General features: G+C 42.6%; 1 protein-coding gene across 4 annotated transcripts in view; it reads left to right on the top strand.

Moving 5' to 3' along the window:
- The first annotated feature begins 4,584 nt into the window (after positions 1-4,584).
- reln (reelin) overlaps positions 4,585-16,823 on the top strand; it is a 102,231-nt gene continuing 89,992 nt past the window's right edge. For all 4 annotated transcript variants that reach the window (XM_078790238.1, XM_058075615.2, XM_078790204.1 and 1 more), the window contains exon 1: positions 4,585-5,064. In XM_078790238.1, coding sequence (XP_078646364.1) covers positions 4,815-5,064 — 250 coding nt within the window. In that variant the 5' untranslated portion in view covers positions 4,585-4,814. The remainder of the gene's footprint in view (positions 5,065-16,823) is intronic.

The following is a 16,823-nucleotide window of genomic DNA, read 5'->3' as shown; positions in this document are numbered from 1 at the left end:
TTGCACACAATGTATGTGCGTTTAAGCGTTGGCGTGTCTGCGTGTGGATGCCTACGCAAGGCCGCCATCATGGCCGTGGTGTCAAAGGACAGCACCTACAAGGAGAAAAAGGCTGAAAAAGAAAACAAACGTACACCATCATTCAGATACGATGAACATCCAGCAGCAACGCAATGTTTTGGCATAACTACTATTCAAATGGAAAATATGCTGAACTGAGTCAAAAGTCTACCAGGATCGGTGTCTGATTGATTGGAGCATCGTTAGTCCACTTCCTTCGTAGTCTAAGAAACTAAACCTGTACGTGACCTGATGTGTCCAACAATCCCTAATTTAGTGAATTTCCACAAAGTAGTTTCATACACAAAACTTTCATAGAGCATAAAAAAACAGTTTGACTTTTAAATACATCTTTAACCCTCCTCTTGTGTTAGGGTCGGCACCGACCCGTTTTACATTTTAATGCATAAAAAGAATCCCATAACATTTGTTTATTGCATCAAGGCTTTTTGACTTTGTCAGGAAACTCTATTTCAACTAAATAAAAACAAAAAAAATTTTTTTACTACATTTTAAAATGGTCTGGTTGAAATGATGACCACTGTATTGTTAGGGTGGGTTTGGACCCGGTTATAATAATATGACTATAAAGCAATATTTTGAGCCAAAACAGAAATCATAAGTGTACAATTAGCCAACACAATGACAACCAGCTCCTCTTCTCATCATGGAAGCTTCAGGGGATTCTCATTTTCTTCACCGCTTTTCCAGTATACCAGCAGAATACCAGCAGAATACCAGTCATTAATACTAAAATGAGAAAATAAATACAACTAATTGATTTAAGAGATATGTTCTATATCCCTCAGTAATAGCCAGCTAACAAAAGAACCTTCAATTTATGAATAGGATTCTTTAGAGGTTCATTTTACTATTTTTGGAAATAGAAATGGAGGGGTATAGTGACAAAAAAGGCCTACATGCCCACACCAAAAGTATTAAAAGCAACATTTTCATGGATGAGGAAGCCTAAGAAGGTAACCAAGACATTAGAACCAAATTTGATGGTAACTTATTATTTTTAGTGTATTTTATAGCTGATTTAATACACGGGTCAAAACCGACCCGTTAACATAAGAGATGATACCAGAAAGCTAACACAAGAGGAAGGTTAACATTATTAGAGCCCTCTAAACATGAACTAATAACCCTATAGTCACCTTTACACTCGTATTGCCCAGTAAAGCAGACATAATAAGAGAAAAAAATATCCTGAATGTGTGTTGCTGCATGTTTGTATGTAATGTGTTCCACAACAGTTGTCCGCATTAGGGATTATTGTGCCGTTTGTGGGATAACCGAACATTACAGTAACATTACCGCCACTGGTGACCCGTGTAGAATACAACATATAATCCCAGCATCTTAGCATGCGTGGTTTTAATGGCTTATGGTTGGATTTTTTTTTTTTTTGCCATTTTTATGCTTGAAAATGCTTAATCTAGGCAAAAATTTGCTAAAATGAAAAATCTGTATATTTTTGGACTATTGAATGGTTGGTTGGTTCATAAGGCAGCAACCTAAGATGGGAAGCCCAGACTTCCCTCTCCCCGGCCACTTTTTCCAGCTCCTAGTGGTGCATCCCAAAATGTTCCTATGCCAGTTGAGAGACATGGTCTCTCCAACTTGTCCTGGTTCTTCCCCGAGGTCCCAGGCCTTTGGGTTACAACTCAAAGCTCATAGCTCAAGAGCGTAGATGGACCACCACAGACACTACACCAGGGGTCTCAAACACACGGCCCGCGGGCCAAATGTGGCCCGCAGGACACTAGTTTGTGGCCACCGCCTTGATATGATAGTTTAATGTTAGTGCGCCCCGCGCAAGTTTGATATGGATGCTGTATGGTATCATGTACCCAGAAAAAATTATTATGTTTGATTCATGTTCATGTTAAAGGTTAAATAACTGTTAATAGTTATCCTCCCTATTCATGTGGAAGTGGTAAGTTTTTGGCTATTTAAGTTGAAAGGAAATAACTCGAAGGCTACCGTTTAGGTCGCTAGCTCTCTAGTTTGCGAGTTAGCATGTGTCTCAAGACCCGGCAGTTGCGCAATATGTTGTAAATAAAAAGAGTATAAATGTGACTATAGTCGTGTTTTGTCATGTCTACAGGGCTCTAATAATGCTTTGTTCATTTTAATCTGAAAAACATAATTTGTCTACCCACCAACTATATGTGGTTTCTTAAGTTTTTATTATTTGCCGTTTTATTATTATTATTATATTTATTTATTACTGATTGATTGATTTTCTTTATTCTTGATTTGTTTATTTATTTTTCATCTTATTTTGTGCAGAAAAATAAAAATTAAGATATTTGAGAACAGTGGAATGTTTTATCAGAGCTTTTATTGTAGAAAATCGGAACCAAAGCACTGAAAAAGTTTGTATTTTTTTCTGTTTTTAATAAGTTTTTTTTTTTTTTTGGAAAACCTGATGCAGCCCAGCCTTGCCCAGACCCTAGCTCCAGTGGCCCCCAGGTAAATTGAGTTTGAGACCCCTGCACTACACCATCCTTCCCTCACTCATGAACAAGACCGGAGGTGCTTAAAGTCCTCCACTTGGGGCAGGATCTCATCCCCGACTCGGAGATGGCGCTCCACCCTTTTCCAGTCAAGAACCATGGACTCAGGTTTGGAGGTGCTGATTCTCATCCAGGTCGCTTCACACTCCGATGCAGCGAGAGTTGAAGCTCATGGACCACATCAACAAAAAGCAGAGACTCAGTCCTACACCTACCAAAACCGGATCCCAGAGGTCCGCCCTTTTGGATTCCCAGAGGAATCCCACTCAGGATTTTTCGTCATTTCAAGCTCTTCCTGAATCTTGATGATGAGACGTTAAAAACAGTCCAACTCTGGATCTCTGAAGTCCGTCCCGCCATTGTAGCCTGGCAGCATCCCAGAATGGAAGACAATCGCTTAAAAACTTCCAGCCTGAGCTCCTGAAGTCTCGGCAGTGCGTTAAGACTTAATTAAAAGTCGTGATGAGGAACTGCAGGGCTGGCTGGGACTCAGATAACCTTTGACCTCACGCTTAAGTCGAAGCATACTGGTCCATCTTGCAGAACCACTGGGAGGTCACATCTGTAGAACTCCTGAAATGCGCTTCGTCAGACTTGCTGGCAACATTTCATGTCGGCAAGGCCCGGAAACAGAAACTGTGTACTTTTACTACGAGATACTTCTTGGATTCGGTAGTATTTCTCCATAATGATGGCACTCTCAGCTTTTTTGGCCCCATGGTGGCTTATTTTGTGTTGTATTCAATGAAACAAAGTCAGTTCCCTGTGTGGGTCGTGTTGCTGTTGGAGGGTGGCTGACGTCACTTCAGATGAGAAGAAGCCAAAGTATGCAATGTTACAGTGTGCGGTTTGTTTGGGATTGCACAGCAGTTTAGCCCGTGTTTGTCCGTCGGGGGGGGGGTTAGCATCTGTTCTGGCTGCTGTAGGTCAGTCCTGTTTGGACACGACTAAAACAGCCACATTTTAATCAGATTAAAGTTTTGAAATTAATCATGATTAAACTCTATTATTTATTTGCACTCGATAAAACACAAACTTCCCGTTTTTCCTTGGTAGCTCCCATATTTGACCTTTCTGTTCCCAGTGCCCTGCAGGTTTTATGGTTTTGAACTTATTTCATTAAAAAAAACCTCCATTCCGATCTGCTCGGAAAAGCGACCGGCATTCAGTCAGGATGCGGAACGCTGCAGTATCGGACGGCCTATGAACTAGCAGTTTCATTGTCAACGCTGGTGTCAGGATTAAAAAAAAAAAAAAAGGAATGGTAGCCTCGTTGCTTGTGTTCTCCGTGCTTATGAAACGCTCATCCGTCAGCCAGACCCAGTGGGGGAGTGGGGGGGGGGGGGGGGGTTAGAAAGCAACATTATGACTGGCATCTGTGCTCAAGGGGTGGCTTAATCTGGAGGAGAGAGGCGGCACTCTGCTCTCTCACCGGGAGTGTGGGGGGGGAAAGTTGGAGAATCCTGTGGAAAACGAGATTCCGACGGAAAAGCAACAGAGAGGGGGAAAAACAAAGTGAAGATGGGAGGAGAGATGGAGAGGTTGCGAGGAAGTGAGACTGAAAGATGGAGCGAGGGAGCGGGGGACATGCTAGTGGGAGGGAAGGAGGTGTGATGGTGGGTGGGAGAGGAGGAGACGGTCTGGTGGACCGGCAGAAAGACAAAGGGAAGCGGGAAGAGAATGAGGAATGAGGGATGGTTATAGTTGAAGACACCAAGGTCTCGAGAGCGCCACAAGAGTCCAAAGGCGGGGGGGGGGCTGCACAGAACGCAGAACCAGGAAGAGAGCTTCAGGACTGATAGACACTGAAGAGGGAGGAGGAGAGGAGAGGCCGTCTCATGGAGCGCTAACAGCACGCGAGGAGCTGGTGTTGGAGCGAGGCGAGCACGGAGAGGGAGGGTGGGAGGAGAGAGGGAGCCACAGGGAGGGGGTGAGGTATTTAAGCGCCGGAGCAGGACAGCGCAGCCGAAGCTCTGAACTCCCTGAGTGAAGGCAGGGAGAGGAAGCCAGGAGAACGGAGCTCCACAGTCCCCCCCCCCCACACTTTGACCCAATATCCCACCACACATACTTACACTCGCTGTCCCGCACACTTTTGGACTTTTTACTCATCTCTGGACTCCAGAATCTTCTCCCTGGGACCTGTGCCCCCCTCCCTGCTCCCATTCAAGCATCACTGTCCTCACCTCCGCAACCTCCGGACGCCTCCCCTCGCTCCCGTGAGGGCAGATGGCCGCGGCATGGGCCTTTCTCAGGGGCGCCTTCGGCTGTGCCCTGCTGGCCCTGGTCTTGGGGAGCAGCATGGACTTCGGGGCGCCCCCGGCGAGCTTCTACCCCCGTTTTAACCCCTTTTTCTTCCTGTGCACCCACCACGGGGAGCTGGACGGGGTTGGGGTCGCTGAAGGTGGCGGAGAAGTGCTGCTCACGCTCCAGATTACAGGGAACCCCACCGCGTACACCCCGGGACAGGAATATCAAGGTGAGCTTCTATGAAGTCTAAAATTTGGTTTTTTGGATTGATGTTCAAATGGAAGAGCCGTGCATGTTGGTACCAGGTGGCGGGGGTTTGGAACCTTTTGTGCAACTTTGACAGTCGGGTCCAGTCACGCTCGGTGGCGTCTTACTAGGCTGTGATCCGTAGGCTGCGCCGCAGGATCAGCCAACCGAACCAGAGAGCGAGAGTGCAAAAACCCCGAGTGGGAATGGACAAAGACGGAAAGGAAAATTGGGCATTTCGGTTTAGTTCAATGTTGCTTTTTCCCACGCTGACGGACTGCCACCTGGTCCTGTAAACTAGGTCTCAGTCCTTGACTTACTTAGCACTGGGGACAGTGACCCTCATGGGCCAGCGCAGTCGTACGGAGGTCACGTTCCCATGCTACTATCCTCTTCTCAAGGAGTCATGTGATTCCTAGTAATGATTTCCTAAAATAATATACACTCTTCTATGCTTCAGTTTCATTGCTTTGAAGTGTTTTGTTATGTGAGCAAACAAACCTCCAACACAACTTGGACTGGTTTTTAGCCTGGAAAGAAGAAGACACCGAAGACATATATCTATGTTTCGCATCAAGACCTTTCAGTCGGGGGGCCGAGGCTTTCGGGGAGTGGATTTGAATAACCGGCGGCTGGATGGGAGAGATGGTGCGCACAGAGAGGTTTAAATAATTAGCATTAGAAACGTGCTGGACCGGGAGGAGGAGGAGAGATTTAAATAAGGCCACGGCTGGAATGGGATGGAGTGAGGGGGAGATTTGAATGACGATGAGAGGATTGAAGCAGATAAGATAGCGGCGCCGGGGCTTACACGGAAAAATGACAGGGTTCCAAGCTGCTCATTTTTCTCTTCCGTTCCGTGTTTTGGCTCACGATGGCGGCTCATTGTTAGATTTGCGAGCTTTTGACTTGGAGGACTGAATGGCAAGTGCACAAGTTATATATTAGTTGAGTCATATATTTTCCTCGTCTTTCTTCATGGCTCATATCTTTGCACGTTCCCGCAGCCAAGTGTCAGTGTGGAAGGAATATTGTGGTTTGAGGGCTTCATCCCGAGACTGAACCCAAGAACTAACAACACATGGGCGATGCATCCTGCTGACGTGGTGGCCACGTTGAAGCACACTGTTGATATTTCATGTTCGATTCAGCAAATTAGCAACGAATGATGCCATTCCTTGGATGTTATTTGCTTTTGCTCATGATACTTATATGATACCAGATCATGTGGTTTAATGGGAATGGGAATGGTTTTATTTCATTTGAACATGCATCTGATTCCAATTGAGTGCATCCCATAATCAGTTCCCAGTTCCACATGTCCAAAAGGAATAGGAAGAAGCAAAGCTTATTAAATCCTACCCCTCCATCTGGTACTTTTACAATCACTAACTGTTACATTTGTTCACTTCCTGCTTTCATAACATAATTTAAAAAATGTAAATTTATTTTATTAATTTGGGCGGCACGGTGGTCGAGTGGTTAGCGCACAGACCAGGGTTCAATTCCACCCTCTCTGTGTGGAGTTTGCATGTTCTCCCCGTGCATGCGTGGGTTTTCTCCGGGTACTCCGGTTTCCTCCCACATTCCAAAAACATGCTAGGTTAATTAGCCACTCCAAATTGTCCATAGGTATGAATGTGAGTGTGAATGGTTGTTTGTCTAGATGTGCCCTGTGATTGGCTGGCCACCAGTCCAGGGTGTACCCCGCCACTCGCCCAAAGACACCTGGGATAGGCTCCAGCACCCCGGCGATGAGAGGAAAAAGCGGTACAAAATGAATGAATTTTTATTTTATTTTATTTTATTTTATTTTATTTTATTTTATTTTTTATTTTTTCATTTTTTGTCACATCTCTTTTGTTTAATCTCCTAACAGCAACGTGTGATCCAACCACTGAAAGCTACATGAGGAAATGGTGGGTGGCAGGCATGCATTAGAGGCGCTGGCCGTGCGGTCAGTGATGGTTTTCTGGAACAGAACACTGAAGAAGTTGGAATTTCAAAAAAAAAAAAAAAAAAAGGAATCGGTGAACCTTTTATACACGAGACGAGAGGTGAGAGTCTCTCGAAAACATCAGAGCTTTCAGAGCCAAGATTCCGTGTGGCCGATGTTGCTTTACTGTAATTGAGTTTGTGACCTGACCTCTCTGCCTACTCCTCTGTTGCTTTTGAGTGATAAGCCGGGATGTGTGGGCCGGGCGCTGTGTGCATGCTGTAGATTACCGTGTTAGGTTATCACAATGCAATGGCCAAGAAAGGTTACTGCTTGTGCTGTAAGGGGAGGGGGGGTGCGAGAATAAAGCACAGCTGCTGGAAACTAAAGAGAAGAAACGAAAAGATGTTTGCTTGCGTATTCAGCAGCCAGGTACCGCTTTTTCCTCACGAGGGTCACGGGGGTGCTGGAGCCTATCCCAGCTGTCTTCGGGCAAGAGGCGGGGTACACCCTGGACTGGTGGCCAGCCAATCCCAGGGCACATATAGACAAACAACCATTCACACTCACATTCATACCTATGGACAATTTGGAGTGGCTAATTAACCTAGCATGTTTTTGGAATGTGGGAGGAAACCGGAGTACCCGGAGAAAACCCACGCATGCACGGGGAGAACATGCAAACTCCACACAGAGATGGCCGAGGGTGGAATTGAACCCTCGGAGAAAACCCACGTATGCATTCTTACAAAGAACACTAAACTCATCACACACCAACTTAACACCCGAGGTATAATTAAACCAGCTCAACCGAATCATTCATTTATTCATTTTCTACCACTTATCCTCACGAGGGTCGCGGGGGTGCTGGAGCCTATCCCAGCTGTCTCCCTTGCATGTTCTCCCTGTGCATGCGTGGGTTTTCTCCGGGTACTCCGGTTTCCTCCCACATTCCAAAAACATGCTAGGTTAATTAGCCACTCCAAATTGTCCATAGGTATGAATGTGAGTGTGAATGGTTGTTTGTCTATATGTGCCCTGTGATTGGCTGCCGACCATACAAGACAGCTGGGATAGGCTCCAGCACCCCTGCGACCCTCGTGAGGATAAACGATAGAAAATGAATGAATGAACACAACAAATGTCGTCATTCTCTGACCTGACAGTATAGTGTAGGATTCAGGGTGAATACTTGACCAAACCAGGCGTCAGTCACACATACACTTTGTGTCCACGTCCGGCCTTATCTTCATCAGGGAAGCACTCTGAGGTCACGCTGGGATGTGACCTGTCCTTGAAATAACCACCTGGCCCGTTTAAGAGACGCTCTGAAAGCATAGATGTTGGTTAGTTACTTCGACGGACGACACACAAATCCATCGCCATTCCGAGATGTCGCCGTGGAGAATTTTCTGGTTGCAAATTGAGGACTTTTCCGTCACTTTTTCCCCTTTTGAGGCACGATTGTGAGAGCAGAAAAGTCAACTGCTGAAAGAAAACGACATCAGTCGTCATGTCGTTTGCTAACCAGACACGAGTCACAATGCAAATAGTTTTATTTCCATTTTGACATCGCACATCCAGAACCATTATCACTGCACTGAGTCACACGGCACCGCGCACAATGGAAACGATGAGCGAGGGATGGTGGCGAGATGTCCCGCAAGTCGTGGATATAATACATGGGGGGGGAAGAAAGCGGCCTGTGTGGAGTTCATTTTTGTCATATTGATGAAACTGTTTGTTGTTTGAGATGACGTGTTTCAATTGTTGTGGAAAGCCGGAATTGTTTTTCTTCTCAGGAGTCTTTACAAAGCTGTGACACGTCACTAATAGGATGACACTTTTCGTTTTGTACACAACCCACAATGCACAATAATGACTGACAGATTTATTTCTATTCCTTTTCCATACAGGATTGGAGCATTATCTTGTTTTTTTTATCGCAAATGTTGATCAGATGGCAAATAATCCAACATGATACCAAAGAAAGTTACAAGTGCCAGAAATTTAGCCAGATTAATTACAAAAAAGGAATGCTATTTCGTGAAAAATTCACTTATCACAGTCAAGTGAGGTGTCAATTATCCACAATAAAGAAGGGATTGTTGACTTTTTCTACATGTAAAATCATAGTTATTCTTTAGAAATCACTCCACACTCTTTATTGCTCTCTGGTTCTACCATATCTTACTTATTGTGTGGAAATATGGGCTAATAACTATAAAAGCAATCTTCACAGGCTAAATGTACTGCAAAAAAGGCCAGTAAGGATAATTCATAATGCCGCCTACAGAGAACATACTAACTCCTTATTTCTAAAATGACAAATACTTCAACTTGCTGATATAGTTCATCTTCAAACAGCTAAAATAATGCATAAGGCTAAAAATAAGCAATTAGCTAAAAATGTCATCCAATACTTCTCTACAAGAGAGGAGAAATATGATCTCAGGGAAGAAGTACATTTGAAACACTTCTATGCTAGGACTACGTTATGCTAGCCATAGCATTTCAGTATGTGGAATCAAACTATGGAATGGATTGAGTAAGGACCTCAAACAATGCACAACGATTTTTGCTCACATTTCTGGGTGGAACGGATTACAGTCAGCCCTCGTTTATCACTGTTAATTGGTTCCGGATTCGACCGCAATAACAGAATTTCCGAATTGAATAAACTTTTTTTGTAGTTAGAGGACCGAAAACCTGTTGACGACTTTCTTAAACACCACTAACGAACCTCTACAATGAAACTAAGTTTCGGCTTGGCAGGCTCGGTAGTCAGTCTCCATGCGGGGTGAAAGGTCATGTAATCTTCAAATCATGTCTCATCGGTGTGACATTCCAACGAAGATGCTGCTTGTCTTTCAGTATGATCGACTGACAGTAGGCCATAGTCAAACACAAAACAGCCACCATTTATTAACATGATTTTTAGTGGCGCCTTGGTTAACATCCGTCCCAGATAACAAATTAGTTTTTTCAGTTCATGTCAAAAATGTATGCCTCTGATTGTGTACATTTTCTGAATCGTTTACCGTCTGCTGCATGTCTTGTCGCGTTATTAATAAACTGAATGAGTCCAGCTAACTAGGTACCTAGTTAGCATCCTCAGTTTGCTTACAAAATGGCAGCCAAAGTTCTGACTATGAGCAATGTTAACACAAAACACATTTTTATAGATTTACAGGTAGAGTTTTTTACATTTACGATTTCTTTTAGCTTTAGCTTTTAGAAAATGTGACTGCTCCCCAAGATACAATCTGGCAACAAGAGCGACACCTTCTTGTTTTGTCATGAGTTATTTCTTGAACTCAAAGTGTTTAGTCACTTTCTTGATGAAAATGCTGGTACTTGCAAGGTTCTTCGGCTCCATCTTGGGTTGTTGTGGTGAAAGAGTGCTGACTTCGAGAAATAACTCATGGCAAAACTGGAAAGAACGTGTTGGTGTTCTTGGCTTATGTGGTCTTTGGGTCATGGCAAGAATCGGGTTCTCAATGAAGGTAAAAGTGACCTTGAATGTTCATGTATCCTTTTCATTCATCATATCTTTGCAATACATGAAGTATTGCAAATTGTTTTTCCGAATGGATTGAAGCTAACCTACACTTTGGTTATCGTCTGACCTTTTGGAATGGCTCAATGATGAAAAAACAGGGTTCCACTGTACCCTGAATGTCCACTCCTGGACCACCAAGGAGATTGGTGATTGGACAGGACAATTTCAACACTGTGGCTGCCTGCAAACATGTGAGAATCCGTTTTGGGAAGCCAACAGACTCCATTGTTTGTCCAAATTACGAACAGACCGGGTGACCGCAGAATACAGTCCAAGCTTATCCTGGCGACGCCTTGAAAATACAACAAAAATACAATTTCTGCTGAATGAGAACATATCTGGCATGGACATATCTTCTGATTTGGGCTAGATGTCTGAAAGGGCAACATGGAACAGACTCGGATTTTCCCATATCTTATCAAAGTCCCATCAGCTTTTCCTATATATTTGTCAGATTATAGTGCAGGCTGTAGTATCTCTTCACTTTCCCAATTTTATTACATTTTTTGTAGACATGTTGAAGTAAAGGTCGCCCCTACAAGGACTTTCTTGGGAAAAGCAGATCTTATCTGACCTGGTTTGTATCAGCAAAGCCAACCCTTGAGAGAGGTGTCGTGCAGTAACTGTCGTCTTCTCTTGAGATGACATGCCAAAATGGCATCTGTCTTCAGAAGCCCTTTGGATGTCATGGTTACCCTCGCCCTTGAATAAATAAATCACTGTATTATTTGGTAATGGTAATGGTTTTATTTCATTTGAGATTATCATCAGATTCCAATTGAGTGCATCCCATAATCAGTTCCCAGTTCCACATGTCCAAAAGGAGTAGGAAGAAGCAAAGCTTATTAAATCCTACCCCTCCATCTGGTACTTTTACAATCAGTAACGGTTACATTTGTTCACTTCCTGCTTTCCTAACATAATTTTAAAAAATTAAATTTATTTTATTAAGATGGGGGCGGCATGGCGGTCGAATGGTTAGCGCGCAGACCTCACAGCTAGGAGACCAGGGTTCAATTCCACCCTCGGCCATCTCAGTTTGCATGTTCTCCCCGTGGGTTTTCTCCGGGTACTCCGGTTTCCTCCCACATGCTAGGTTAATTGGCTACTCCAAATTGTCCATAGGTATGAGTGTGAGTGTGAATGGTTGTTTGTCTATATGTGCCCTGTGATTGGCTGGACACCAGTCCAGGGTGTACCCCGCCTCTCGCCCAAAGACAGCTGGGATAGGCTCCAGCACCCCCGCGACCCTCGTGAGGAAAAAGCGGTAGAAAATGAATGAGAATGAATGAATGTTATTAATTTTTTATTTTATTTTATTTTATTTTATTTTATTTTATTTTATTTTATTTTATTTTATTTTATTTTATTTTATTTTTTGTCACATCTCTTTTGTTTAATCTCCTAACAGCAACGTGTGATCTAACCACTGAAAGCTACATGAGGAAATGGTGGTGAAATACAGTTTAGGTTGTTTTTTTTTTTTTTTTTTTTTAAATAATGCACCTCGTACCAAAGTGCAACCTTGTATTTTTAGTAGCATATTCAATCCCGCCAATTCACGTTATTAGAATGTTATTAAAATGTAAAAAAGGATTTGTGTGAAACAAATCGTGGCCAACAAATGTGAATGTGGGACATCCCTATTTTGCACCGGGTCAGGCACTTTTGGGGGTTAGAGGGGGGATTGTGGAAGAGGGGATGCTACCTAATGGTTTCATGGGGCTATCCCGCCAGCAAAGGAAAAGCAACATGCGGCGAGTGCCTGCACTTGAAAGTCTACCAAAGCCTTTGAATTCATTAACTTCCCGGCTCTTCAGCCACTCAGTCTCCCGCTGCTTTGTCTGAATAGGTCACTTTGCAGAGTCGAGCGAAGTGTGTCAAGTGCAGTACTTTCTGTGGGGATGGCCCGGGTGTGTTTGGGTGTTCCGTCATGGCGGACAATGAATGATGGAGCATTTAAAGAGCATTGTATTCGCTGAGATATGTCACTTTCTTTTGTGCGGAGGAGCAGATGGGCGACAAATGAGAATGGATATGCTTTTGGAATCTCCCCTTTTGTCACACGTGCACGCTTGGCCGTGCGTACAGATCTCAGCTCGTAGTGGGTGATCCATCATGACGAGGCGGCAGGTCAGATGTTCCGCCAACTGAACAGATATGTCCCAATGATCAGGCTTTTAGCATTCTTTAGATCAGGGGTCTCAAACATGCGGCCCACGGGCCACATGTGGCCCGCAGGACACTAGTTTGAGGCCCCCGCCTTGATATGAAAGTTTAATGTTAGTGCGGCCCACGCAAGTTTGATATGGATGCTGTATGGTATCATGTACCCAGAAAAAATTATTACGTTTGATTCATGTTCATGTTAAAGGTTAAATAACTGTTAATAGTTATCCTCCCTATCCGTGTGGAAGTGGTAAAAATTAAGATATTTGAGAACAGTTTTTTTGTTTCTTTTGGAAAACCTGATGTGGCCCAGCCTTGCCCAGACCCTAGCTCCCTAGCTGGTTTCCTTTAGTCATGTGCTAAATGGTTGTAACATTGTAACATGTAAAGACTGTTACGTCGCCGGTGTGGTTCCGCTGTACTTGGGCAGAGGATGTATGTTCCTCCTCCGGTCTTATTTAGGCAAGCGGCACAGAGCTCTTACATTTTTTATTGTCAGTTTTCTCAATGCAACCCCCCCCATCCGCCTTCCCTCAGCTAAAGCATACAAGCTCTTAACAAGCAAATGCAAATTGTGTTTTCAGTAACTTTCCTAAGTGGGCAGATGAGTGGGTGTAAGTAGTTTGAGGATGTTAAAGAGCGTGGGTGTCTGTTGACTTACAAACTAGGGTGTGCAGATCGTTGCGAGGCTGCCACAGTCCTAGCATGCACTTGTTTTTTCCTTGTCTCTCTTTGTGGTTTCTGAAAGATTTTGGTTTTGGGCTGCAGAAGCACCCACAAAAATGTCAGTCCTGGCGATGATTCAGCAGCAATCCGTCCTAAATATTACTTTTCCCTCCATTTGTGAGCACAGCACATTTTCTAGCATGGCTGAATATCAATATCAAGCTTTAGTGCTTTTTTAAAAATGAGTATAATTATTATTTTTTTAATTATTTTTGTTAAGTTGGTCATCAATGGGGTGACCTAAAAAAAGCGAGGTCAATGTAATGGTAATGGTAATGGTTTAATTTCATTTGAACATGCATCAGATTCCAATTGAGTGCATCCCATAATCAGTTCCCAGTTCCACATGTCTAAAAGGAGTAGGAAGAAGCAAAGCTTATTAAATCCTACCCCTCCATCTGGTACTTTTACAATCAGTAACTGTTACATTTGTTCACTTCCTGCTTTCCTAATATAATGTAAGTATTTTTAAACTTTATTTTATTAATTTTAATTTTGAAAATTAAAAAAATAAAAATGTTTTAAAAATTAAAAAAATTTGAAAATTAAAAAAAATCTTAAATTTCAATTTTTTTTAAAACATTTTTAACAATTTTAACAATTTTAACAATTTTAACAATTTTAAAATTTAAAAATGTTTAACATTTAGGAGGTGATATGATCATCCAATGCCATAATGGGTACCATAGTGCGTGTCAATATAGTGATATATATAGCACATCATGACTGGTTCAAGACTCTTCATCCTTGTATTTAGCAAACATCAACTGCTTGTATTGTTTCTTGAATTGGCTCATCGTTGTGCATTGTTTGATTTCCTTACTCAATCCATCCCGTAGTTTGATTCCACATACTGAAATGCTATGGCTAGCATAACGTAGTCCTAGCATAGAAGTGTTGTTTCTAATTAATAATCCTAATATCTCTGACTTGAGGGACACCATTCTGATTTTAATTGGTGCGTTTCAAGTGCTTTAATAGAAGTCATTTGTGATGCTTTGTCCAGTAGACAAACACTACTTGTGCCCTGAAGCCATACTACCTTCTAACAATGGCCCCCATCTTTCATTTTCCTTTTGGACTCCTCCTTTTTTCACAGCTGCATTTAAAATGTGATGGGTCTTTTTAAAACAATCTCCTCCTCGCCCTCCTCGTACTCCGTGTTGTTCACTCAGGGTGGTTTCCCAGACGCCGTTGATTGGCGTATCGGCTTTGCCTGTGGCCTCTTCCTCACACAGAATGGAGCTCCTGTTGGTGGATCGCACACCTCCTTTTCGCTTCTGCTTCTCCGACTGTGAAACCTCCCCCTGGTACCTCCATTGACAGCTCAGTAATCCCTGCTTGGGGGAGCAACGTGTCGTCTGTGCTGATAGCATTCAGCGGGCCTTGTAGCGCCTCGGCGGACCCACTACAGAAGAGGCGGTGTGGTGCAACTCCAAGGGTGCTGGGGACTCGTGGCACAGGCGGATTAGCGTGAGCCTCAGCGTGAGCCCCCCCTTTTTTTTTTTTTTCCCCAGCAATGGCCCCCTTCTAAACAGCCTAGCCCACTCTGGATCAATTTGGTAGGCTGGCAGAGGCAGATTACCCAACCCCGTGCATGCCGAGCTCACGCATCTTCCTGTCTCGGTGACAGCCTGGGTGAGGGGGTTGGGGTTTACAAGCATCTGAAAATACCCAATTCTCTTAATACGCCCCCACTCTTCAATTTCGTTAATAATCTGCTGTGAAAGTGTTTGCCCCGTTACTGATTTCTTGTTTTGCAACAACTTTTTATTATTATGATTTTTTTTTGTTATTACTGCTTGGGTCACCCAGCAGCAGCAACAAGTGCAATCAAAGGTTTGTGAGAACTCGCAGCGCTGTGGAGGAATCGTCGTTCATCCACGTTGGAGGCTTTTCCAGCATCAAGGCCTTTTGAAGGTCATTCCACAGCATCTCAATAGGATTCAGGACTAGGCCACTCCAAGGTCTTCATTTGGTTTTTTAATCGGCCATTGCTGGTGTGTTTTGGATCATCTGCTCTGACATCATTGTCCATAGATGGAGTGGGTGGGTGGGGCGTCCATGTTACAAATGCCTCCTAACTTGTTTGGCTTCCTGAATCGGCTTGTCCGTCCGCTTTATTTGCTTTTTGCTGGTTTCTTGCTCTGATCAAGGATATCAATACTAGAATGGAATTTGTAAATGTAGGTCAGTACTACTAATAGTTTAGACAAACTGTTGTCACACAATGCAAAAAAAAAGTGGGGGGGGGGGGTTGAAGAGTGGGGATTTCTATGGTGTGACTGTTGGCTTAATGTGTTTGATGACATCACTTCTAAAGAACAAAGGCTGTTAACTTCGTCCACCATCAGTAAAGAGCATCTTGTCTTTAGTTCCACCAATAAGTTGATTAGAAATCACCAACTCCTCGTTGCTCTCGCTTTCCTTTCCACCCAAATATTTTCTACCCAAAAGCTATGAACGTGGATATTTCACCGAGTTGGCCATGATGTGCAACCTTCACGCCAAAAGCGAGCGGGGAGCAGAGATGCAAAATATCCAGGCTTCCTTTCCAGCAAGCAGGACGTCTCCAGCTTCTGCTAAAAGCCAAACTCTCATGTGGCTTCAAGGTTATCCGATGGGACTTCTCATTCAGTCATCATCTCATCTGAGAACACCTGAGAATATTATTATAGTAGCCACACCTAATCCAAATTGTAAATAGTTCACGGTGTTATATTTTAAAAAAATATAACAATAATAATACAATATAATAATTAATAATATAATAATTATAATGTAAAAATTATATATAATAAAAATATAATAAAATTACAATAATAATATAAAATTTTACAAATTCACAAAAAGCTGTTTTTCTCCCTTATTTTTCTGAAACTTACCTATGCTGCTTAATAAAAAGGGGGGGGGCAATTCAGTTCCAAATTGTAAATAGTTCACGGTGTTATGTATATATTTTAAATATAACAATAATAATATAATATAATAATTAATAATATAATAATTATAATATAAAATTATATAAAATAAAACATATAATAAAATTATTATAATAATAATATAAAATTTTAAATACTACTTGAGCTGACACCAAAAATATCTGTCTGAAGTTATGTCTCACAAAAAGCTGGTTTTGTCCCTTTTTTGTTGGGAGCTGATATTTTCCTGAAACTGACCTATGCTGCTTAATAAAGAGGGGGGGGGGGGGGCAAATGTGTTCAGTTCCAAATTGTAAATAGTTCACAGTGTTATATATTTTTTTAAATATAAAAATAATAATATAATATAAAAAATAATAATATAATTAAAATATAAAAAATATATATAGTAAAAAATAGAATAAAAT

This window comes from Doryrhamphus excisus, linkage group LG1, assembly GCF_037039965.1.
Source record: "Doryrhamphus excisus strain RoL-2023G ecotype Guam linkage group LG1, RoL_Dexc_Guam_v1.1, whole genome shotgun sequence".
In the NCBI taxonomy this organism is placed as follows: domain Eukaryota; kingdom Metazoa; phylum Chordata; class Actinopteri; order Syngnathiformes; family Syngnathidae; genus Doryrhamphus; species Doryrhamphus excisus.
Note: the sequence above shows the minus strand (reverse complement) of the source record. Positions and strands in the feature narration are given on the sequence as shown.